Raw genomic sequence first — 27,248 nt, forward strand, 5'->3', positions numbered from 1 at the left:
TACATCATGTGTTTTATAAATCTACTGTTTTAATTTTATAATTGTGTATCATAATAATATATCTTGATATACTGTACTTATATGTCGCACTCGCACCCATCTGTGGAAGAACACTAGAAACTACATATCCCACAAGTCTCTAGTGTTTGATTGACTTGCGCATTGTCCAATCAGAGTAACAGCTGCTTTGTTGATGGGCGGGAACACGGGCGGAACTGCAGATGCTGCACCTGCGCAGCTCTTGTCGGTTATATTCGGGAACTAAAGCGACGTTGGGGATAGGTAAGAAGTATATATTTTCCCTATAAATCATAATCTGACGAAATGTAATAAATCAGCGGTTCATTGTCGTGGACAGAATGAGGAGATATTTTGCTTAGCTGGTGCGAAAACAAACTCGTCACATATTGTCAGTGTGGCGTACGTCGTATTGTATGTGAACTATGAATTTCTAACAGCTGGGCCTGTTATCGAAAACCTGACTGTTGGACTAGGTTGGCTAAACTGCAGAATTGTCCGTCTCAAATAACTGATTAAATACCAAGATGAGACAAAACATTCTCAGCATTTCTCTTCCTCGTTTGACTAAACCTAGCTGTCTGCTGCTATGGCATTTTTAAAAATTGTTTTTTATTATTAAATCAACATAAAAACACAAGATACACTTACAGTTAGTGCACCAACCCAAAAAAACTCCCTCCCCATTTACTAATTCGCACAAAAGGGTTGTTTCCTTCTGTTATTAATATTCTGGTTCCGACAATATATATCAATACAGTCTGCAAGGGATACAGTCTGTGAAGCACACATGATTGTGTGCTGTTGGTTCACTAATAGTACTAACCTTTAACAGTTAATTTTACTCATTTTCATTAATTACTAGTTTCTATGTAACTGTTTTTTTATTTTATTTTAGTTTCTTTTTTGTTCAAGAAAAGGTTTTTTATTTTAAATTTTAAATTTTTTTAAAGAAATTTATTTAAAATTTTAAAATAAAGGCCATTATCTTCACCAGACCAGGTTGTCAATGAAATTAGATTGTTTAGAGGGTTCTTAAAGGCCTACTGAAATGCGATTTTCTTATTTAAACGGGGATAGCAGGTCCATTCTATGTGTCAAACTTGATCATTTCGCGATATTGCCATATTTTTGCTGAAAGGATTTAGTAGAGAACATCGATGATAAAGTTTGCAACTTTTGGTCGCTGATAAAAAAGCCTTGCCTGTACCGGAAGTAGCAGACGAGTAGCGTGACGTCACAGGTTGCGGAGCTCCTCACATCCGCACATTGTTTATAATCATGGCCACCAGCAGCGAGAGCGATTCGGACCGAGAAAGCGACGATTTCCCCATTAATTTGAGCGAGGATGAAAGATTTGTGGATGAGGAAAGTGAGAGTGAAGGACTTGAGGGCAGTGGGAGCGTCTCAGGTAGGGAAGATGCTGTGAGAGGCGGGTGGTACCTGATATTCAGCTGGGAATGGCTAAAACAGTAAATAAACACAAGACATATATATACTCTATTAGCCACAACACAACCAGGCTTATATTTAATATGCCACAAATTAATCCTGCATAACAAACACCTGCCCCCTCTCGTCCATATAACCCGCCAATACAACTCAAACACCTGCACAACACACTCAATCCCACAGCCCAAAGTACCGTTCACCTCCCCAAAGTTCATACAGCACATATATTTCCCCAAAGTCCCCAAAGTTACGTACGTGACATGCACATAGTGGCACGCACGTACGGGCAAGCGATCAAATGTTGGAAGCCACAGCTGCATGCGTACTCACGGTACCGCGTCTGCTATCCAACTCAAAGTCCTCCTGGTAAGAGTCTCTGTTGTCCCAGTTCTCCACAGGCCAATGGTAAAGCTTGACTGTCATCTTCCGGGAATGTAAACAATGAAACACCGGCTGTGTTATCCGGCACAACAGTCAGGGGGTGCATTCTACGGCGGGGGTGCGCTATCCGGCACAACACCTGCCGCAATACACCGCTTCCCACCTACAGCTTTCTTCTTTGCTGTCTCCATTGTTCATTGAACAAATTGCAAAAGATTCACCAACACAGATGTCCAGAATACTGTGGAATTTTGCGATGAAAACAGACGACTTAATAGCTGGCCACCATGCTGTCCCAAAATGTCCTCCACAATCCGTGACGTCACGCGCAGACGTCATCATACCGAGACGTTTTCAGCAGGATATTTCGCGCAAAATTTAAAATTGCACTTTAGTAAGCTAACCCGGCCGTATTGGCATGTGTTGCAATGTTAAGATTTCATCATTGATATATAAACTATCAGACTGTGTGGTCGGTAGTAGTGGGTTTCAGTAGGCCTTTAAAACCAGGTCCAGGTCGGGCTCAGCAACACACCTTCATTTATGTACACTGAAATTAGGGAACACAACAACAGATTGCATATAATGTACAAACAAAATTACATTTTCAAAATAAGCATTTATGTACAGTCCAGATTATGTCCAGGTCGGGCTCAACAACACACACCTTCATTTATGTACACTCAAATTAGGGAACACAACAACACATATAATCTATAAACAGCTATGGCATTTTTTTTGTACAGCGACTGTTACCTGTGAGTCAACATTGTGGTTGGACATTTTTTGCACTGACTGTGTTTTCTGTTTGTCATTATATAGGTTCGATGAATGTCAAATGGAGTCATTTCTAAAGACAAAAACGTAGACTGTCCACCCATCCCTACTGTCAGGACTCCCATCGCCTAAAGCCTACAGTAAACACAGTTCAGTATGTATCAGATTGTACCAGTTGCCCCCAGGGAGCAGCATCTGTCTGAGTGGGGTGAGAACTCGCCGCACAAGAAGCGAGCGAATGAGGAAGCGCGCCCCCTCATTGTTGCAAGCGTGCTGGGCTGTGTGCTGGTTCTGGCTGCTGTGGTGGCCTGGTGCTACTACTCGGCATCTCTTCGCAAAGCCCAGCTCATGAAGACCGAACTGCTGGACCTCAACAAGGACGGTTTTGTCATCCGGAATCAGGCAGGGGCTATAATTTTCGCCATGACCTTCAGGTGAGCTGGTCTCATGTAAACATACACTTATGTATCAATTTTGTATCTCAAACAATTGGAGCATACCTAGTGGGGTACATTGTGGTTGTCTAGTGCAGTGTACACTAGTGTACCTTAAGATATTCTTTGGTGTGCCGTGGGAACTTATGTAATTTCACCTAATTGGGTTAAAAATAATTATTACAAACCAGTAACTATAATCCGCAAATGTGCCGTTGTTGAGTGTCTGTGCTGTCTAGAGCTCGGCAGAGTAACCATGCAATACTCTTCCATATCAGTAGGTGGCAGCAGGTAGCTAATTGCTTTGTAGATGTTGGGAACATGGTTTGTCGTGATCCCAATATGCAGACGACAGCGGGAGGCAAAGTGCAGGTAAAAAAATAAACAAAAGGCATTGAAGCTTCGGGATGGCTATGCAAAAGGTAACTAAAACTGAACTGGCTGAAAAGTACTCAAAAACAGGATGCTGGACGACAACAAAGACTTGCGGCGCGTGAAGTAGACGGCGTCCACAAAGTGCATCCGTACATGACATGACAATCAACACCAAAATAGGAGCGCAAGACAAGAACTAAAACACTACACACAAGAAAACCAAAAAAACTCAAAATAAGTCACGGCGTGATGTGAAAGGTCGTGACAGTACACCTACCTTGAGATGAGCTATAGTGATGCACCGTTGGTTATAATTTGAATTTACATCCAACAATTGCGAGAACGACTTTTTACTGTCGATATCTGCTGCTGAGTTACATTTTTTTATGTTTTCTGCTGGTGGTGTGCCGTCTGATTTTTTCAATGAAAAAAAATGTGCCTCGGCTCAGAAAAGGTTGAAAAACACTGGTCTAGTGCAGTGGTTCTCAAACTTGGCTCTCTTGGCTCTCCAAGTACCATAATGACCAGTGTTAAAATACAGTAACATAGTAGGCCTAAATATTCATCAAAAACAAGGCAGAGGTTTTAGTTAACAAGTGTATTTATTATTTTTGGCCACTGTAAAATTACACAGGTTTAACAGTAACACTGTGTTTGAATTAAGTGATTTTTTTTGGCTTACCACAAGATGGAGCCCGCTAACCACAGTTTGGTTTTGTGTAAAAGTCCCGTTTAATATTTTTTTTCCACCACTTTTAAATACTTTAATGGAAGTGCATTGGCCATAATGTAGTCTTAGTGCTGGAATTCATCCAGTTGATTTTTCTGAATGGCTCACCAGCACTTCGCATCAATGCACAATTTCCGCCCTCCCAAACACAAAGTCCATGAATTCATCCCTGAGGAAAGTAGTTTAGTCCTCTCTTAAGCGATTGCTGGGTCAGATTTTCAGCATAAGGAAGAAAATATATATTTATTTTGTCAGAAACTCAAGAAACTGATTGCTGATCGTCCGCCATCTTGACGAAAGATTGTGGGACAGGACAACTGTAACCAATGGGGCGTGGCTTAACAGGGAAAGTCAGAAGCGTGCATAGCAGGTGTCTTTTGTGTATGCCAGGCCAAAGCTCCCCCTCTCCTCATTAGATAGACAGGCGGATAAAGGTTGTTCTTGGGTTATGAACGAGTTCCGTTCCTCGATGGTGATGTAAGCCTTTTCTGAAAAAACTTTCAAGAAAGCTATTTGTATCCAACTTTCTCTCTCCCCGTCGTATCATGCATTACATTACTTAAATGCTTAAAAGCCAACCACAGCAGATTCACAGTAAAACACCCTGCCTGAATGAATTGAAATACAATATTTAATTAATATTTAAGACATGTATGAATATAATGAAATATGAGGGGCCCTCAGTTACACATACTTTTATCCCCTTGGTTAATTTGCAGTCATGCCTACCTTCGTTAACCCCTGTTGTATTTCAGGCATTCCTTTTGTCAAATATTGTCTCAGGCTAGATCTTGTAACGGCACACCTCAATGGCCACTAGTTTCCACTATCCGAATCTTTATTGTCATTGTAGAGAATACAGCAGAATTGTGTGCAATTTTATTCAGTGTGGTTTAAATAAATAAAAATATACTCTTGATTAATACTGTATAACATTTTATGTAAAACATCTTTAAAACAGCACGATTTGACATGTAGGATAGTGCACAGGTGGGCTACATGATAAGGAGCAGCTATTATTGATTTAAGAATGCAGCATCGCACACATCACAATGTTGCGGATACAGGCAACTGTATCCTTCCGCTGCGTGTGCTGCAACTATTGTGGTTCTGAAGTGATCGTTTGTTTACCGCCCATTTATCTGTGCACTACGGTGTGTTATACATCAATGATAACACACCATTGAAAACATTTAAATTGTTGAAAAAAATAAAGACACAATTTTAATTGGAAAAAAAAGTCTAATCGGCCAAAAAATGTCACAACCCTGCAGTACCTGAAATGACACCCTTAGGGTCGTGGACCCCCTGTTGACGACCACAGGTATATAGTGTACTTTATATATAATGTCATGAAAACCAGGCACCTCAAAAGTGACCTCTTTTGTAAAAAAAAAAGTGGAGTTCCCCGACAGCCGGATTGCCGCGAAATGTACCTGTAGAGATAACAAGTGTGCTAAGAATATTTCTGTGCTTTTGGGCTTGTTCTGCAATCTACAAGACTCTTACTGTTATTAACGTCCAAACAAACTGAATATATAGTGCTGTTTGACAAATGCCTAAACCACTATTTGTTCACCAAATGGATTTATATGTGAGATAGGATGGAGCAGAACTAAAGACTAAAGATCTACCAAAATCCAAATGCCACACGCGAAACAGCAAAAATGTGTGTAGACTGTGTGTGTGTGTGTGTGTGTGTGTGTATACAGTATATATATATATAATGTATACAAACCCAAAACCAGTGAAGTTGGTGTGTAGACTGTCTTATTTATTGTGTGTGTGTGTGTGTGTGTGTGTGTGTGTGTGTGTGTGTGTGTGTGTGTGTGTGTGTGTGTGTGTGTACACAGTATATATATATAATGTATACAAAACCCAAAACCAGTGAAGTTGGCACGTTGTGTAATACGTAAATAACAACAGAATACATCCATCCATCCATCCATTTTCTACCGCTTATTCCCTTTGTGGTCGCGGGGGGCGCTGGAGCCTATCTCAGCTACAATCTGGCGGAAGGCGGGGTACACCCTGGACAAGTCGCCATCTCATCGCAGGGCCAACACAGATAGACAGACAACATTCACACTCACATCCACACACTAGGGCCAATTTAGTGTTGCCAATCAACTTATCCCCAGGTGCATGTCTTTGGAGGTGGGAGGAAGCCGGAGTACCCGGAGGAAACCCACGCAGTCACGGGGAGAACATGCAAACTCCACACAGAAAGATCCCGAGCCCGGGATTGAACCCAAGACTACTCAGGACCTTCGTATTGTGAGGCAGATGCACTAACCCCTCTGCCACCATGAAGCCCAGAATAACAGAATACAATGATTTGCAAATCCTTTTAAACTTATATTCAATTGAATAGACTGCAAAGACAAGATATTTAATGTTCGAACTGAGAAACGTTTTTTTTTTTGCAAATAATCATTAACTTAGAATTTAATGGCAGCAACACATTGCAAAAAAGTTGGCATAGAGGCATTTTTACCACTGTGTTACATGGCCTTTCCTTTTAACACTCAGAAAACGTTTGGGAACTGAGGAGACCAACTTTTGAAGCTTTTCAGGTGGAATTATTTCCCATTCTTGCTTGATGTACAGCTTAAGTTGTTCAACAGTCCGGGGTCTCAGTTGTCGTATTTTACGCTTCATAATGCGCCACACATTTTCAATGTGAGACAGGTCTGGGCTATAGGCAGGCCAGTCTAGTACTTGCACTCCTTTACTCTGAAGCCACGCTGTTGTAACACGTGGCTTGGCATTGTCTTGCTGAAATAAGCATGATAACATTGCTTGGATGGCAACATATGTTGCTCCAAAACCTGTATGTACCTTTCAGCATTAATGGTGCCTTCACAGATGTATAATTTACCCATGCCTTGGGCACTAATACACCCCCATTCCATCACAGATGATGGCTTTTGAACTTTGCGCCTATAACTGTCCGGATGGTTCTTTTCCTCTTTGTTCTGGAGGACACAACATCCACAGTTTTCAAAAACAATTTGAAATGTGGACTCGTCAGACCACAGAACACTTTTACACTTTGCATCAGTCCATCTTAGGTGAGCTCAGGCCCAGCCGGCTGCGTTTCTGGGTGTTGTTGATCAATGGCTTTCGCTTTGCATAGTAGAGTTTTAAAATGCACTTACAGATGTAGCGACAAACTGTAGTTACTGACAGTGGTTTTCTAAAATGTTCCTGAGTCCACGTGGTGATATCCTTTACACACTGATGTCGGTTTTTGATGTAGTACCGCCTGAGGGATCGAAGGTCACGGGCATTCAATGTTGGTTTTCAGGCTTGCTGCTTACCTGCAGTGATTTGTCCAGATTCTCTGAACCTTTTGATGAAATTATGGACCGTAGATGGTGAAATCCCTTAATTCCTTGCAATAGCTGGTTGAGAAATGTTGTTCTCCATCAATTTGCTCAGGCATTTGTTCAAAAAGTGGTGACCCTCGCTTTATCCTTAGTTGTGAATGACTAAGCATTTCATGGAAGCTGCTTTTATACCCAATCATGGCACCCACCGGTTCCCAATTTGCCTGCTCACCTGTGGGATATTCCAAATAAGTGTTTGATGAGCATTCCTCAACTTTCTCAGTCTTTTTTGCCACCTATGCCAGCTTTTCTTTTTTGCAGCACCCCTGCTTTTAAACGTAGATCAGGTGCTTTATTTGTACACACTGAAATATGAGAAAAGTTATCTAGGTGTGGCTGTCTGTTTTTATTTTTTGTTTCAGAGAGGCACTATTACATTTTTGTTTCAGAGAGGCACTATTACATTTTTGTTTCAGAGAGGCACAATGCATTTTAGACGTAAACCTAATGTTTGTTTTTAGCAGCACACGTGATGGCCTGAAATTTAGTACCGGAGGTTCCAGATTTAGCCCAATGAGTACCACAAGAATAATAATATGTACATGATATTGTGGTATTAGTGTCACAATATTTAGTTTTTAGTGGTCCCATTGTGGGGGAAAAAATACTTTGGTCATGGAGAAATTCAGTACAGTATTTAGGTTTTGGAAAAGTTATGGAAAACAATAAATAAAACATTAATTTAAATGTTGCCATTCATATAAATAAAAAACAAATATTAATCTCCTTTCTTTTGTCAAAATAACTTTTTTAATACTAATGGAAGTTTTAGACACGTGCACTAAGGTAAAATTGTCAAAGATTTCAATGATAATAAATATAGAGTACATATACATTTCTTTACCGTATATTGATTGATCCATGTGACATTTATTTTAAGGCAATAAAGTTAAAAATATATTTTAAAATCAATTTACACTTTGAAAAAAACTATTGTGACTTTTTTGAATATATTGTTGCAAAATCCAAATAATGCATTCATGTACCTTTTATTTTAAAAACACTTTGTAAACCAACCTTTTTAGAAGCTTGTAATTGACCCACATGCAACTTTATTGAGTAAAAAGCAATCCTCTTTGTGCTCTATAAAGGCTGTCAGACTGAAATGTGTGAATGGATAATGAATACTAGACTGAACAATGATTTAGCCCCTCAGGGATGACAATTGTCTGACATTAGTGCCTATATTAAAGGTATTGATTCCATGTTTTCTTGCTTGTTTTGTAGGTCCTCTACACTGGATTTAGACTCCTGCATCCATGAGCAAAGTATTCTAAGCTGCACTCAGTCACATGCGGGCAAGATTAACTTTTTTATCCACGCAACTCGGCCAAAGGACACAGTTATGTGTTACCGTGTCCGCTGGGAGCCTCTGGAAGACGAGCATACAGTGGAGCACGCCATGGTTTGCAATAGCTCTCACTGGTACGGAGGTGCAGAGTCCGCTACCCAGCACTGGCCTATCAGCATCCGGGGCGAGAAGCAGCCGCAACCTTACATCACCAGTGACATCTCCATCAATCGTAATGCTTTTGGAGGGATTCTGGAACGCTACTGGCTGTCGTCCAAAGCGGTCGCAATCAAGATAAATGACTCGGTGCCGTTTCATTTGGGCTGGTCAGAAAAGGATAGGGCGCTTCACTTCCAGGCCCGCTACCAGGATTCTCCTTTTAAACCACTAGTGGGCCAGCAGACCTTAGCAGAACTCAGCTACACAGTGTGTGCAGGATCTGACGTCACCTCCATTCATAAATACATGGTGAGCATCGACGTTTAACACAACTTCTATTGGTTTAGGATAAAACTGCGATCTTGTAAATTAATTGCTTCTTAAGGTATTGGTCTGAAATCTTGAAAAAAAACATTAATTTTAATGTTTAGATCTGTGCTGGTTAAAGTGCTTTGCAATTGGTTTAAAAATAATCTTTTATGTCCTCTATTCTCCCCTAACACAATCTCATGATATGTAGTTACGATGTAAAGATTACCAGTACTGATGACAAACCATGGTAAAATGTGTTTTTTCTGTGCGTACAACAGAGTAGGACATCAAAACTCTAGAACACTCTCATCAGTGAAGCATAAAAAATACAAAACATGCAAAAATCAAAAATGTCATTGTGTGTCAGTATTTTTTGAGCACATTCAACAAAACCGCAATAATAATGATAACTGTAAAATGAATGTTTAATATGGTTACATCCCTACTTAGGACAGAATGGTAAATATGAAGTTCCATACAAGGACGTGTCTACAACAGGAAGTGAACCAACGTGATGTCATTTAAACTAAAAGTTTAGCACACCGTTTTGCCTATTGCGATAGTATTGATAACCATGATCATTTTGGTCACAATGATAATTTTATGAAATGTTCATATTGCTACATCCTTTTTGGAGATGCCTATGCCAGTCAATCAAGCAAAAACTTGCTGGTTGAATAAAAGTAACAATATCAACATTTGACAGGAGTTTCAGGCTTGACTATTAGTTTATCAAGCAAATTTGATTAAAGTAGTATACAGGAAAAGCTTTAAAATTGATGCTGAAATTGGACAAAAAGTATTTAAATTTGGTTTTGGCAAAATTTTATTAAACCCTGCAATCAGCATTGTTAGTTTTATGTTGTGTATCCATGTTAGTCGAGTATTTCGGGGGGTGAATTGACATTTGAACATTTGAAACTAATGGACAAACTTAACTAACTTAAATAAGATTTTATTTCAACTCAGTTAACAGAATCCAAAACAAATTTCCCCTGAGGTAACAACTGGAATTAAGGCCCTGCCTACATCCCAATAGTAAAGATCTACATCACATCCAAAATGTAATTATTAGTTTATTTTCCCATGTCTGACAATTACTGAAAGTTTAATCCAAATGTGTCCATACATTTTTGAGCTATCTATGGCAAATCGAAAGAAATTAAGTGAAGCTTCTTGCCAGTCATCCGCTGTCTCTGTCTGTGTGAGTGGCACACACACACACAGAAGTTGAAACTCGTAATGTAAACATAGGTAACGTCGTAGAAATTATCAGCTCCAAAAGATAGATGAAAATCTGACCATAACTTTTAAGGAAATTTAGTGAACAGTCTTGTTAGCCAGCCACTGTCTTTGTCCCTGTGGGGCTTTTCGCATACACATGCACACGCGTGCACACACACACACACACACACACACAAACACACACACACACACACACACACACACACACACACACACACACACACACACACACACACACACACACACACTCGTAAACATAAGGTAACGTCCTCCAAATCAGGCCCAAAATCAATGTGATTTTTGAGTTATTTTGCTAACTAACCAACTGACAGACAGATCAATGTCAACAGTTACATACTCTAACCTCCTGGTGGAGGTACAGATAATCTAAGCAAAGTGACATCATTTGTCACACAAGTAATTAAAAAAAGGTAAATACACTAAAACAAGCTACCGTAGTTTGCAGCTAGCTGGCTTATCACAGAAATATTGTATATCAGGGGTGCAACGGATCAAAAAACTCATGGTTCGGATTGTTTTTCGGATCAGAGTCACGGATCATTTTTCCGATCAGCAAAAAAAAAAAAAGAAAACAAATATATACCAGAAGTTTTGTCTTTTTGTTTATTAACAATTAAATTATTAAATTAAAATATATAAAATCAACTTAAAGTGCACAAGGCATAATATATTCTTTTTAACATAATTAATGAAAAACAAAGTGCAACATAAAAAGGCATATATCCTTTCTTTAAACTTGGACCAATGACCATTAATAAAAAAAAAAACCACTTAAAGTGCAACATACAGTAAGAAGGCACATCATCTTCCTTGAAACATAGATAGTGAAATAAAGCCTATGTCCACATCATCAAAGAAGAATAAAAGAAAGAAAGCAAGCATACCTGAGCTTATAATTTCAAATAAAGACATGGATGTCTACATTGTCTGGGGAGAGTGTGGACCTCTTTGCAGTCCCTATGTCCCCTGTTGTTGAGAACACTCTCTCGGAAGGAACTGAAAAGCCTGGCACAGCGAGATAGCATCTTGCCATCTTGGCAATATGAGGGTATTTACACTCAATGCTTTTCCACCATGCCAGTGTAATGCCGCTTGCTGCCAGGTAGGATGCCACCTCCTCTTTGATGATGTCAGCAGGAGTCTTACTGTCCATGTCTTTGCTGGCAAAGGTCTCTCCAAAAAGCTCTGCCATCGCCGACTTCTTTCGTGGAGGAGATGTGTCCAAGTTTGCTCCTGTTGGCTCTGCAGCTTGACCCTGCATAAAAAAATGTGTTGATTAATTAAACCTATTATTTATTTTCATGTTTCATAGACATTAACAATGTGGCAATAACATTTAATAAAAGCCATTATTACTGGAAAAACACATTTGTTTAGATTTAAATTCATAATATTTTAAATAATAATCTTTTTATTTACCTCATCACAGTCTTCAGTGCCCCGACTACTCACAATCTCAGTGGTGAGGTCACTGTATGTCCGCTGGCGTAGGGCAGGGTCCATGTGAGACAGGCACTTGAACCTGGGATCTAGGGCAGTAGATCTATGAAGGTAGTCCTGTAGAGTAGGGGGTGAAGTGTATCTGGGATTTAGGTCCTCTCTAGTGGCAGTCTTGACATCTCGAGTGATGGTGCGGTCTTCCCCACTAGGAGCCATGGATTACAGAATCCTTGTTTTCAGTGGCAGGATCATTGACACATGGTGAAGTTTCAGTGCTCAGCAGAGATGTAACAGTTTTGAGGAGTTTAAGCACCAGGAGGACCTCCTCTGCCACTCTCACGTCATCATCAGACAGAGTGATGATGTCTTTGACATTTTTCTTCAGGGTCTTGTCGGTCAATGCAGAGTATATAGCTGCCCGCTGCTCCAGATAACGCTCCAACATATCATAAGTGGAGTTCCACCTTGTTGGGACATGGTGTATGAGCTAATGATTTGGCAGCTTTAGCATTTCTTGCTTTGTCTTAATCACATGAGCAGCTGTTGTGCTTCGGTGGAAGTAGGAAACCACCTTCCAAGGAGGCGGTCCATCCTATTGACTGAGATTCCCTTCTGTGATACCAATTTCACTACATGTGCAAAGCACCTACCTGTGGTCCCAGTCTTGCCTCATTTACTGCATTTATTTGATTTTTGGCATTATCAGTTGTGACTGGGATATTCGTACTGGGCCTCTTTATCTTCCATTCCTCCACTGCTTGTGTCATTACCTGCGCAAGATGAGTGCTTGTGTGACTCTCGTAGAGGGGGCGTGTCTTGCAGCACCGGACTTCTCATCTCCCAGTCTTTTGTGATGAAGTGAGCGCTTATCGTCACATAGCTCTCCGTTCCCCTGGATGTCCACCCGTCTGTCGTGAGCGCAACAGATGATGCTTGGGATAGTTCATCCACAACTTTTTTCTTCTCCTGCTCATAAAGTTCTGGCACAATCTTATCGCTGAGTGGGTGCGCGACGGGATGTCGTAACGTGGCTCAAGCACTTTCAGCATGTGTTTAAAACCCTCGGTTTGCACAACCAAACATGGCCTCATGTCTGCACCTATAAACACACCGATAGCGTTTATGATGGCTTTAGCCCGGTCTGACTGTGCAACAAGGGGCTGCTTAAATGCCGCGGTGATAAGCGGTTGTTGAGCAGCCTTCGTTTTCACTCCTGTCAGTGACACACCTGGGTGATGTCGCTTCAAGTGCGTGGCCATGCTAGATGTGTTTCCACTGTCATATGGCTTTCTTGTGCCACAGTGCCTACACACAGTCACGGTGTAGATTCCTAATGAAACCTTAGCTTGACGCTCCTCTACTTTCTCCTGCTCCGCTTGCTGCGGCAACAACAAACAAAATACCAGACGCTCCTCTTCGTTTTGTATCGTTTACTTGTGAACTTAATCATTCAAAAACGTAAAACAATAACGACGTGGGCACAAAAGAATGACAAAATGAAGCGAGTTTGTTACAGTAAGAAAGAGTTACAAAAAGTAAGAGTAAGGTCAAAAAACTGTGGCTTGATTCCAGCATACCGGTACTTGACTGCCATTACCCATAATACCTTGTGTCCAAACCATATTACCACACAGATCCTTCCGCCATATATGCAATTAAACAGTTACGTCATCAAATTATTTAGACAAATGTAATAATTACAAATAAAGTGTACCTTATAATTATTCTAAGCATGCAAAAAATGTAAATACCGTATTTTTCGGACTATAAGTCGCTCCGGAGTATACGTCGCACCGGCCGAAAATGCACAATAAAGAAGGAAAAAAACATATATACGTCGCACTGGAGTATAAGTCGCATTTTTTGAGGAAATTGATTTGATAAAATCCAACACCAAGAATAGACATTTGAAAGGCAATTTAAAATAAATAAAGAATAGTGAACAACAGAGTGAATAAGTGTACGCCATATGACGCATAAATAACCAACTGAGAACGTGCCTGGTATGTTAACGCAACACATCATGGCAAGAGTCATTCAAATAACTATAACATACAGAACATGCTATACGTTTACCAAACAATCTGTCACTCCCAATCGCTAAATCCCATGAAATCTTTTTCCTCGGTGTCGCCTCTGGTATGCCCCGCTAGCATCCTTTCTTTCTGCTGCTGCTTGTAATCTGCAGTATATGATTTGCTTTTCGGTGCCATTTTAGTTCAGTCCTTCTCAGTTTTTATAAGTTACCGCGATTGTTAATTGATCCATTTTAATAGCTCCGGCAGTAGCATATAGCAGTTAGCATATAATGTCGCGGGGCGTTCAAGCTCCTCAGTTACTCCGCTCACCATGACAACGCTGTGTGTGGACTGAACATGCGCAACACTTTTTTTTTTTTCATAAATCAAACCGCGGATCACGTGTTTGCCAAACCGAAGATATTGATCCGAACGGAACACGGATCAATGTTGATCCGTTGCACCACTACTGTATATGTTAGGACCGGCTGGTGTCTTATTTAAGTTATTCTATAACGTGTGTAACGCAAAAATGTGTTTGTGTTTTGTCTCAGGTGCGTCGCTATTTCCCAAAGCCTGTCAAGGTTCCTTCTGCTGATGTTTTCAAACACCCTGTGTGGTCCACTTGGGCTCTGTACAATAAGTCTGTCACCCAGGAGAGGCTACTCCAGTACGCCTCCGACATCACCAAACATGGCTTCAACTGCTCCCACTTGGAGCTGGATGACTGTTACACCTCTGACTATGGCGAGTTTGACTTTGACTTGCAGAAATTCCCCAACGCCAGCGGTATGTTTGACCAGCTTCGACAGGACGGCTTTCGGGTGACGCTGTGGACGCACCCGTTTATCAATTACGACTCGGTCAACTTTGGAGTCGCCGTGGAGAACAAGCTGTTTGTCCGCGAGCCAGACGGCGAACTACCTGCCCTCGTTCGCTGGTGGAACGGAATCGGCGGAATATTGGACTTCACCAACCCAGAAGCACGGAACTGGTATTCCCTCCACCTGGCCAAGCTCAAAGCCCAATATGGAGTAACGTCCTTTAAGTTCGACGCCGGGGAGACAAGTTATCTCCCCCGACAGTTCAGAACTTTAGTCCCACTGACAGACCCCTCCACTTTCACGCGACGCTACACAGAGATGGCCATACCGTTTAGCGAGCATGCCGAGCTGAGGGTGGGGTACCAAAGTCAGAACATCTCCTGTTTCTACAGGATTATTGACAGAAACTCTGTGTGGGGTTACGAGCTCGGCCTCAAGTCCATCATCCCCACAGTTCTGACCATCAGTATCCTGGGGTACCAGTTTGTCCTGCCTGATATGATAGGTGGGAATGCCTACCCGGAGAAGATGGCAGGTATGGATCCAGGGTGTTTACACTACAATGTTTTTCTTAGGAACTGATTGTCATAGCTGCACCATTTTTGAAAAGAAGTGTATATTTTGAAAGCTACATTTTTATCAATCTCACGTAAACAATGAAGTGGTTATCTTTTGACAATGGGGGATATGCTAGTGCAAAAATGGCCGACTACAGTGTGGTTGTTTAGTTTGTGCTTATTGCGCTTCTTTAGCGAAATGTGACTCATATCGCCCAAATGCATCTGGAATAGGTTCCAGCACCCCCACGACCCTGAGAGGAATAAGTGGGAGAAAATGGATGGATGGATGGATGGATGGATGACCTTTTCCATTACGCAGTACCTACTACAAGTGTGACCTTGTACCTTGAGCTCCATAACAAAGCTCATAACTCAAAACACTGTTATCTCAAAACAGCCACGCCCATTGAAATTAATTAAAATCAATCTGTGCTTGGCCATCCCAAAACACCAACATTTTAACAGGTAACATGCCTTTTAAAATAACAAAAATTACAATAGCGTGTACAACAAGACTCATTTTATGAAAGAATGTAATGATTTTGGGGAGCAGTCTCCTACCGGCTGATTTCCCAAATCATTTATGTTGCTCACAGACATATTTGAGCCACGAAGCGGAGAGGTCAGAGCTGACAACAGCTGTGCCCATGCACCAAGGATAATGCCCAGTACACTGAGCCAAGAGACGGAGCAGCATCAGCAGCCCCACACACCTCCTTTCAAACACGTGTGGCTGCATACCCTACGGCCGGTGTGATGCGTTTTGACGCGTGGCTGACTCGCCAGATCTGGCAACCATGGGACAAGTTTTAATTGGACGTCCGCTCCTTTTGCTCTGCACTTTCAGTGTTCTGGTAGTTGGAGCGCAGGATTGTGTTGTGTGGACAAATACTACTTCAACCGGCGGTGAAAATGCTCGTAACTGAAATTATGCCTGCAACTTAAAGCATAAAAAAAGCAGAGACACAGCTCGTATCTTAAAATATTCGCTGCAGTGGCCCACAGTCTCTTCTTGAATGTCTTCCTAAACATGGCAAGACGCAAATAGGAATGCAAAGATGATAGATTTTTAATGTACAATTCAAGTCTGGATAGTAATCACAGTTTCTTGATTATCACAATTATTATCTATCCACCCATCCATCTTATTCCGCTTATCCAAGGTCGGGTTGCCAGGGAAGCTGCCTAAGCAGAGAAATCTAGACATGCCACTTGGCCCAAGGCGTTCTCAGGCCAGCCGGGAGACATAGTCTTCCAATTGTGACCTGCTTCTTCCCCATGGCCTCTTACTGGTCAGACGTGCCCTAAACACCTCCCAAGGGAGGCATCCGGGGGGCATCCTGACCAGATGCCCGAACCACCTCATCTGGCTCCTCTTGATGTAGAGGAGCAGCGGCTTTACTTTGAGCTCCTCCCAAATGACAGAGCATCTCACCCTCTCTCTAGGGGAGAGCCCCTGCCACCCGACGGAGGAAACTCATTTTGAACGCTTTACCCGTGATCTTGTCCTTTTGGTCTTAACCTAAAGCTCATGACCATAGGTGAGGATAGAAATGTAGATCAACAGGTAAATTGAGAGCTTTGCCTTCTGATTTTTTTTTCCACAACTGATTGATAAAGTGTCCGCATTACTGAAGACGCCGCAGCCTGTTGATCTCAAAATCCACTCTTAAACAAGACTCTGAGACACTTAAACTCTTCCACTTGGGGCAAAGTTTCTTCCCCAACCCGGAGATGGCACGCCACCCTTTTGCGGGCGAGAACCATGGACTCAGACTTAAAGGTACTGATTCTCATCCCAGTCGCTTCACACTCAGCAGCGAACCGATCCAGTGAGAGCTGAAGATCCTGGCCAGATGAAGCCATCAGGACTACATCATCAATCAATCAATCAATGTTTATTTATATAGTCCTAAATCACAAGTGTCTCAAAGGGCTGCACAAGCCACAATGACATCCTCGGTACAAAGCCCACATAAGGGCAAGGAAAAACTCACCCCAGTAGGACGTCGATGTGAATGACTATGAGAAACCTTGGAGAGGACCGCATATGTGGGTAACCCCCCCCCCCTCTAGGGGAGACCGAAAGCAATGGATGTCGAGTGGGTCTGACATAATATTGTGAGAGTCCAGTCCATAGTGGATCCAACATAATAGTAAGAGTCCAGTCCATAGTGGGGCCAGCAGGACACCATCCCGAGCGGAGACGGGTCAGCAGCGCAGAGATGTTCCCAGCCGATGCACAGGCGAGCGGTCCACCCCGGGTCCCGACTCTGGACAGCCAGCACTTCATCCATGGCCACCGGACCTGTGTCCCCGCCCCCTCCACAAGGAAAAGGGGAGCAGAGGAGAAAAGAAAAGAAACGGCAGATCAACTGGTCTAACAGGGGGGCTATTTAAAGGCTAGAGTATACAAATGAGTTTTAAGATGGGACTTAAATGCTTCTACTGAGGTAGCATCTCTAATTGTTACCGGGAGGGCATTCCATAGTACTGGAGCCCGAATAGAAAACGCTCTATAGCCCGCAGACTTTTTTTGGGCTCTGGGAATCACTAATAAGCCGGAGTTCTTTGAACGCAGATTTCTTGCCGGGACATATGGTACAATGCAATCGACAAGATAGGACGGAGCTAGACCGCGTAGTATTTTATATGTAAGTAGTAAAACCTTAAAGTCACATCTTAAGTGCACAGGAAGCCAGTGCAGGTGAGCCAGTATAGGCGTAATATGATCAAACTTTCTTGTTCTTGTCAAAAGTCTAGCAGCCGCATTTTGTACCAATTGTAGTCTTTTAATGCTAGACATAGGGAGACCCGAAAATATTACGTTACAGTAGTCGAGACGAGATGTAATGAACGCATGAATAATGATCTCAGCGTCACTAGTGGATAAAATAGAACGAATTTTAGCGATATTACGGAGATGAAAGAAGGCCGTTTTAGTAACACTCTTAATGTGTGACTCAAAGGAGAGAGTTGGGTCGAAAATAATACCCAGATTCTTTACTGATTCGCCTTGTGTAATTGTTTGGTTGTCAAATGTTAAGGTGGTATTATTAAATAAATGTCGGTGTTTAGCAGGACCGATAATCAGCATTTCCGTTTTCTTGGCGTTGAGTTGCAAGAAGTTATCATAAGCAAAAAGCAGAGACCCAATCCTGCAGCCAGCAAACTGAATCCCCTCAACGCCTTGACTGTGCCTACAAATTCTGTCCATAAAAGTTATGAATAGAATCGGTGACAAAGGGGAGCCCTGGCGGAGTCCAACCCTCCCTGAACACTGGTCCGACTTACTGCCGGCAGTGCGGAGCAAGCTCTGACAGCGATCATACTGGGAGCGGACCGCCACAATCAGACAGTCCTATACCCCATACACTCTGAGCACTCCCCACAGGACTTCCCAAGGAGATGGTCGAATGCTTTCTCCAAGTCCACAAATCACATGTAGACTGGTTGGGCAAACTCTCATGAACCCTCAAAGACCCTGTCGAGAGTATAGAGCTGGTCCACAGTTCAACGACCAGGCCGAAAACCACACTGCTCCTCCTAAATCCGAGGTTAGACTGTTAGGTGTAGCCTCCTCTCCAGTAAACCTGAATAGACCTTACCAGGAAGGCTGAGGAGTGTGATCCCACGATAGTTGGAACATTCCCTCCGGTTCCCCTTCTTGAGAGGAACCACCACCTGCCACCGAGGAGCTTTTTAACTACCTCGGCAACCTCAGCCCAAGAAATAGGAAAGCCCACCACAGATTCCCCTGGCACTGCTTCCTCATGTGTAAGTGGGATTGAGAAGATCTTCGAAGTATTCCCTCCACCGATCTACAACATCCTGAGTCGAGGTCAGCAGCACACCATCCCTACCATACACGGTATTGACAGCGCACTGCTTCCCCCTCCTGAGGCGGAGGACGGTGGTCCAGAATCGCTTCGAAGCCGTCCGGAATTCGTTATCCATGGCTTCCCCGAACTCCTCCTATGTCTGAGTTTTTGCCTCCGCGACCGCCGAAGCCGCGGACCGCTTGGCCTGTAGGTACACGTCCGAGTCCCATGAGCCAAAAAGACCCGATAGGACTCTTTCTTTAGCCAAAGGGTTCTGGCTTTACCGGCACGACAGGCACCAACCACCTTGCGGCCACAGCTCCGATCGGCCGCCTTGACAATAGAGGTACAAAACATGGTCCACATAGACTCAATGTCCAGTGCCTCCCTCGTGACATGTTCAAAGTGTTTCCAAAGGTGGAAATTATAACGGGAGACTCTGCTAGACGTTCCTGGCAGACCCTCACAATGCGTTTGGGCCTGCCCGGTCTGTCCGGCATTCTCCCCCGCCGTCGGAGCCAAATCACCACCAGGTGTTGATTGGTAGAAAGCTCCGCCCATCTCTTCACCCAAGTGTCCAAAACATGAGACCGCAAATCCCATGACACAACTACAAAGCCGATCATCGAACTGCAGCCTAAGGTGTCCTGGTGCCAAGTGCACATATGGACACACTTATGTTGGAACATGGTGTTTGTTATGGACAATCTGGGACGAGCACAAAAGTCCAATAACAAAACACCACTCTGGCTCAGATTTGGGAGGCCGATCCTCCCAATCACACCTCTCCAGGTTTCACTTTTGTTGTCAACATGAGCGCTGAAGTCACCTAATAGAACAAGGGAATCACCCGAGAGAACACTCTCCAGTACTCCCTGGAGGAAATCCAAAAAGGGTGGGTACTCTGAGCTGCTGTTTGGTGCATAAGCACAAACAACAGTCAGGACCCAACCCCCCATTCGAAGGCGAAGCTACCCTCTCGTCTACAAGGTTAAACTCCAACGTACAGGCTTTGAGCCGGGGGCCAACAAGAATTGCCACCCCAGCCCGTCGCCTCTCCCTGCATGCAACCCCAGAGTGGAAAAGAGTCCAGCATTTTCCATTCTTGTTGCATGACTTTTTTAAAAACTGGAAGAAAACATGTACATTGTAATGTTCAAATTATATATTGCACATCTAATAGGAGTATGTTCTCTTAAGGAGGTTTAAATGACGAGGACAAGCTGCCAGACCGAGAGCTGTACATCAGATGGTTGGAGCTGTCTGCCTTCATGCCTGCTATGCAGTTTTCTATACCACCCTGGGACTATGACCAGGAAGTGAGTATAACAAGCCCTCACTGATGTTTTTGTTATATATTCACAACGTGTGATAATAATTGGAGGAGGCAGTTGAATTACAAATAGTACAAAACCCAAAACCAGTGAAGTTGGCACGTTGTATAAATCGTGAATAAAAACAGAATACAAGGATTTGCAAATCCTTGTCAACCTACAGTTAGGTCCATAAATATTTGGACATTGACACAATTTTCAGTATTCCAGCTCTGTACAACACCACAATGGATTTGAAATGAAACAATCAAGATCTGCTTTAAGTGCAGACTTTGAGCTTTAATTTGAGGGTATTTACATCCAAAACAGGTGAACGGTGTAGGAATTACAACACATTTTATAAGTGCCTTCCACTTTTTAAGGGACCAAAAGTAATTGGACAAACTAATATAATCATAAATAAAATTGTCATTTTTTAATACTTTGTTGCAAATCCTTTGCAGTCAATGACAGCCTGAAGTGTGGAACACATAGACATCACCAGACGCAGGGTTTGGTCCCTTGTGATGCTTTGCCAGGCCTCTGCTGCAGCTGTCTTCACTTCCTGCTTGTTCTTTGGGCATTTTCCCTTCAGTTTTGTCTTCAGCAAGTGACATTCATGCTCAATTGGATTCAGGTCAAGTGATTGACTTGGCCATTGCAGGACATTCCACTTCTTTGCCATAAAAAACTATTTGGTTGCTTTCGCAGTATGCTTGGCCATCTGCATTATGAAGCGCCGTCCAATGACTTTTGAAGCATTTGGCTGAATATGAGCAGATAATATTGCCCCAAACACCTCAGAATTCATTCTGCTGCTTTTGTCAGCTGTCACATCATCAATAAATATAAGAGATCAAGATCCACTGGCAGCCATGCATGCCACTACCACCACCATGCTTCACTGATGAGGTGGTATGCTTTGGATCTTGAGCAGTTCCTTCCCTCCTCCATACTCTTCTCCTTCCATCATTCTGCTACAAGTTGATCTTGGTCTCATCTGTCCATAAGATGTTGTTCCAGAACTGCACAGGCTCTTTTAGATGTTTCTTGGCAAACTCTAATCTGGCCTTCCTGTTTTTGAGGCTCACCGATGGTTTACACCTTGTGATGAACCCTCTGTATTTCCTCTGGAGAAGTCGTCTCTTAATTGTTGACTTGGACACAGATACACCTACCTCCTGGAGACTTTTTTTCATCTGGCCAACTGTTGTGAAGGGCTTTTTCTTGACAAGGGAAAGGATTTTTCTGTCATCCACCACACTTGTTTTCCGTGGTCTTCCAGGTCTTTTGGTGTTGCTGAGCTCACCAGTGTGTTCTCTCTTTTTAAGAATGTACCAAACAGTTGATTTGGCCACACCTAATGTTTTTGCTATCTATCTGATGGCTTTGTTTTGATTTTTCAGCCTAATGATGGCTTGCTTCACTGATAGTGACAGCTCTTTGGACATCATATTAAGAGATGACCTCCCCAGATTCCAAATGAATATACCACACTTGAAATGCCATCTAGGCCTTTTATCTGCTCTTTGTAAATGAAATAAATGAAAAAAAAAACAAGGGAATAACACGTGGTCATGGAACAGCTGAGTAGCCATGAAATAAATGAAAAAAAAAACAAGGGAATAACACGTGGTCATGGAACAGCTGAGTAGCCAATTGTCCAATTACTTTTGGTCCCTTAAAAAGTGGAAGGCACATATAAAATGTGTTGTAATTCCTACACCGTTCACCTGATTTGGATGTAAATACCCTCAAATTAAAGCTCAAAGTCTGCACTTAAAGCACATCTTGATTGTTTCATTTCAAATCCATTGTGGTGTTGTACAGAGCTGGAATACTGAAAATTGTGTCAATGTCCAAATATTTATGGACCTAACTGTATATTCAATTGAATATACTGCAAAGACAAGACTGGTAAACTTTGTTATTTTTTGCAAAAATTAGGTCATTTGGAATTTGATGCCTGCAACATGTTTCAAAAAAGCTGGCACGTGCCAAAAAAGACTGAGTAAGTTGAGGAATGCTCATCAAACACTTATTTGGAACATCCCTCAGGTGAACAGGCTAATTGGGAACAGGTGGCTACCATGATTGGGTATAAAAGCAGCTTCCATGAAATGCTCAGTCATTCACAAACAAGGATGGGGCGAGGGTCAAATGCGTGAGCAAATTGTCCAACAGTTTAACAACAACATCATTTCACCATCTACTAAGGGTGTAACAGTACACAAAAATGTCGGTTCGGTACGTACCTCGGTTTAGAGGTCACAATTCGGTTCATTTTCGGTACAGTAAGAAAAAAACAAAATATACATTTTTTGGTGATTTATTTACCAACATTTGTAAACAATGGCTTTATCCTTTTAACATAACAATAGCATACATATACAAACAGGGTCGATTGCCAGGGTTAATGCAGTCAACATATATAAAATAAAAACTAAGATAAGGCTCAGAATTGGTTTGTTAACAAAACCTTTCTACATATAAAGTGCAACATTTCCACATATAAAGTGCAACATTAAACTGCTACAAGTTGTTGCTCAGATTAAATAAAATGACAAAACTTTTCTTCTACATACAAAAAGTGCAACATTAAACAGTTTCAAGTCAACTCCGCCTCAGACTAACTTTTCTTTTCCCCCCCAGCCTTTAACCCTGGTGACTTTCACTCAATTGTCATGTTTTTTGCCAGAAAAATCAGTTTATCCACATTGTCTGCAGAAAGAGCAGACCTGCTTGCAGTTAAAATGTCTCCGGCTGTGGAAAACACCCTTTCTCTGGGCACGGAGGTAGCAGGTATGGTGAGGTAGTGCCTGGCTAACTTGGCAGTAAGAGGATATATGGGCTCATTGTTCTTCCACCATAGAAGTGGGTCAAAATCTAGTTTTTAATGCAATATGGTCTTAAATCTGCTGCTATAAAAACATTTGTTATTGCTTTAGCCCTGTCTGACTCGCCGAGGAGAGGCTGCTTGAATGCGGTGGGAGCTGTGTTTGTTCGTCTTTCTCTTCGTTGAAGCGATGTTATCCATTGTTGTATCGCACCGCGAAACCGAAATATTCCCAAACGGGAGATCTTAACGAGGCAGGAGGGTCTTCCAGCCCTCGCTTTTGCATGTTGTAGTAGCCCGGTCGCTGCTAGCATGCCGTGTGTTGTGCCTCAGTGTGCATTGTTTACACAACATGCGGTACGCTACTTAATATGTCCGTGTGGAAACTCGTTCGGTACACCTCCGAACCGAACTGAATCCCTGTACCGAAACGGTTCAATACAAATACACGTACCGTTACACCCTTACCATCTACGGTCTGTAATATCATCAAAAGGTTCAGAGAATCTAGAGAAATCACTGCATGTAAGTGGCAATGCCGAAAACCAACATTGAATGCCCATGACCTTCGATCCCTCAGGCGGTACTGCATCAAAAACCAACATCAGTGTGTAACGGATATCACCACATGGGCTCAGGAACACTTCAGAAAACCAGTGTCAGTAACTACAGTTCGTCACTACATCTGTAAGTGCAAGTTAAAACTCTACTATGCAAAACGAAAGCCATTTATCAACAACACCCAGAAACGTCGCTGGCTTCGCTGAGCTCATCTAAGATGGACTGATGCAAAGTAGAAAAGTGTTCTGTGGTCTGACGAGTGCGCATTTCAAATTGTTTTTGGAAACTGTGGACGTCGTGTCCTCCGGACCAAAGAGGAAAAGAACCGTCCGGACTGTTATAGGCGCAAAGTTCAAAAGCCAGCATCTGTGATGGTATGGGGGTGTATTATTGCCCAAGGCATGGGTAACTTACACATCTGTGAAAGCACCATTAATGCTGAAAGGTACATACAGGTTTTGGAGCAACATATGTTGTCATCCGAGCAACGTCTTTTTCGTGGACGCCCCTGCAAGACAATGCCAAGCCACATTCTGCACGTGTTACAACAGTGTGGCTTCGTAGTAAAAGAGTGCGGGTACTAGACTGGCCTGCCTGCAGTCCAGACCTGTCTCCCATTGAAAATGTGTGGCGCATTATGATGCGTAAAAATGTTCCTGTGCCAACTTTTTTGCAATGTGTTGCTGCCAAGTTAATGATTGTTTGCAAAAAAAAAATGTTGTTTCTCAGTTTGAACATTAAATATTTTGTCTTTGCAGTCTATTCAATTGAATATAAGTCGAAAAGGATCTGCAAATCATTGCATTCTGTTTTCATTTACGATTTACGCAATGTGCCAACTTCACTGGTTTTGGGTTATGGACATTTTTGCTAAATTTGCGTTGAATGGTTTTTGCCTGATATACAGTACATCCCTTTGTCTAATTTTGATGCAATTCTGAGGTCTAAAGGCGTAAGTGGTGATTTTAGCCCAATAAATATTTGCTTTACTTCCTTGAGTTTGATATTATAAAAATGATCAATATATGAAATAAATTCTAAAAAACACTTTTAATATTCGAACTGAGGGAAAACATCAATCATTTGAAATATATTAAACAGGCTCATCTCAATAAATTTGAATATTCTTAAAGATCATTTACAGTATTTCCGTAGTTCAAATCAAAATGTGAAACACCTATTTTCTATAGATTCACTATACACAGAGAAAATGTATGTTCTAAAAACAATGATGATTATAGTTCATAGTTAATAAGAATATAGAAATGGAAAGCATATGATGAAATTTTAAAAAGGGTCTGACAGTTTAATTTTGTCAACAACTGTTCACTTAAATCAAAAAATGTACTTCCTATATATAAATAATATATATATATATATATATATATATATATGTATATACATATATATGTGTGTATATATGTATATAAGTGTGTATATAAGTATGTGTGTATATATGTGTATATATATATGTATATATATGTGTATATATGTATGTATATGTATATATATATATTTGTACATATATATAAACACATATATATATATATTTATTTATATATATATATATATATATATATATATATATATATATATATATATATATATATAAATAAATGATAAATTGGTTATACTTCTATAGCGCTTTTCTACCTTCAAGGTACTCAAAGCGCTTTGACAATATTTCCACATTTACCCATTCACACACACATTCACACACTGATGGCGGGAGCTGCCATGCAAGGCGCTAACCAGCAGCCATCAGGAGCAAGGGTGAATGTCTTGCCCAAAGACACAACGGACGTGACTAGGATGGTAGAAGGTGGGGATTGAACCCCAGTAACCAGCAAACCTCCGATTGCTGGCACGGCCACTCCGTCTATACTTTTGGCCATACTTCGCCACGCCGTCCCATATATATATATATATATATAAATATGTGTGTATACATATAAACACACTCACTTAAATAAAAAAATGACTTTTTGAGTAGCAACATTTTAAAGCGCATGATGGATGTTGCCTACACCCTACAGGGGACATTTAATTATAACATATTCAAACAGTCAGATCAGGTTGTAGTTTGTTGTCCTTACGTAGCTTGTTGGGTAGATGATAAATGTATTTTGTTTGATGTCATTGTCATTATGATTATGTGCAGGTGGTGGAGATCGCACTAAAGTTCACAAAACTCCATGAGACTCTTGTGGCCCCGAGAGTCCTGGAGCTGGCCAGCGAGGTCCTCAAGACTGGAGATCCCATAATACGGCCCCTGTGGTGGATCGCCAATGACGACGAGGTGGCTTACAAGATCGACTCCCAGTTTCTGATTGGAGACGACCTGATGGTAGCTCCTGTGCTGGAGCCAGGCAAGCAGGAGAGGGACATCTACTTGCCTGCGGGAAGGTGGAGAAGCTACAAGGGTGAACATTTTGTTAAGGGCCCCACGTTCCTCACAGACTACCCTGTGGACCTTGACGAGGTAGCCTATTTCATATGGGTTCATTGAACTCATCCAAGCATTAAGCTGAGCCTCTCCATGATGTTTGCACTGATGCTTTGTGATAGATCGCACACATGCCAAATAACAGCAGCAGTTTTATTTCCAGGGAACGCGACCACTTGGCTTCTGCTGAGAGTTAGTGTTGGTGCACACCCTATACCTAAACAAGGATGACCTCTATTTCTATAGATATTGCATACTTATTAAGTTTTAACCTTTTCTTTTGGTATCACACTCACATGTCCTTAGTTGTACACTTCCTGTCAACATCTGATCTAATTTGTGGATTACTTTTTAAAAGTACATGCTTGTGATTGGCTGGCAATCAGTCCAGGGTGTAGTCCGCCTTTTGCCGAAACTCAGCTGTGATAGGCTCCAGCTACCCGAAACCATGAACAGGAAAAGGGGTGGAAAATGAATATATGTGTTTAAAAGTACAGCATCTATATATTTGTTGAATGTTTATGTTATTGCTTAGGTTTGATTTAAAAGGTTGGTGAACAGGAACTGCTATTTCATGCCATTTGTGTCTTTCTTGCCACTTTAGTAGCCTTCCGAACTAAGATAAAGAATGTTAAGCAAGTGTATTGATGGAAGACAGACATCAAATGTCTGATAAAGTAAATGCACATGCCCAAATGCCTTTTCTTCAACATCAGCACTTGTCTGTTTCTTTTCAAGGTTCAATGTTCCACTATTTTCAACAGTTTTGAATGATGTCTTAGAGGAGCCACAGTAAGTGTGTTGGCCAAAATGTAGCCTTGATGCTGGAATTCAGACAAATG

General features: G+C 41.8%; 1 protein-coding gene across 2 annotated transcripts; it reads left to right on the plus strand.

The window, feature by feature from the left end:
• Window positions 1-214: 214 nt before the first annotated feature.
• On the plus strand, window positions 215-26,976 carry LOC133576016 (myogenesis-regulating glycosidase-like). 2 transcript variants are annotated; one of them, XM_061929005.1, is made up of 6 exons: window positions 215-282; window positions 2,674-3,062; window positions 8,787-9,318; window positions 14,600-15,404; window positions 20,451-20,569; window positions 26,122-26,976. In XM_061929005.1, exons 2-6 carry the CDS (start codon window positions 2,785-2,787, stop codon window positions 26,467-26,469), a joined length of 2,082 nt encoding a protein of 693 aa, XP_061784989.1. In that variant the 5' UTR covers window positions 215-282; window positions 2,674-2,784; the 3' UTR covers window positions 26,470-26,976. The 2 variants fall into 2 exon arrangements, with proteins under 2 accessions (XP_061784989.1, XP_061784988.1); XM_061929004.1 differs by lacking the exon at window positions 215-282 and adding an exon at window positions 292-383.
• Window positions 26,977-27,248: the final 272 nt, after the last annotated feature.

Source organism: Nerophis lumbriciformis, linkage group LG33 (assembly GCF_033978685.3).
Source record: "Nerophis lumbriciformis linkage group LG33, RoL_Nlum_v2.1, whole genome shotgun sequence".
Taxonomy (NCBI): domain Eukaryota; kingdom Metazoa; phylum Chordata; class Actinopteri; order Syngnathiformes; family Syngnathidae; genus Nerophis; species Nerophis lumbriciformis.

Excerpts from the sequence above, each read along its gene's own strand:
- LOC133576016 (XM_061929005.1), top strand. The coding sequence starts at position 2,785 with ATGTATCAGATTGTACCAGTTGCCCCCAGGGAGCAGCATCTGTCTGAG. Across the intron at positions 9,319-14,599 it reads CCTCCATTCATAAATACATG|GTGCGTCGCTATTTCCCAAA; the intron begins GTGAGCATCGAC and ends GTTTTGTCTCAG. Across the intron at positions 20,570-26,121 it reads CCTGGGACTATGACCAGGAA|GTGGTGGAGATCGCACTAAA; the intron begins GTGAGTATAACA and ends GATTATGTGCAG.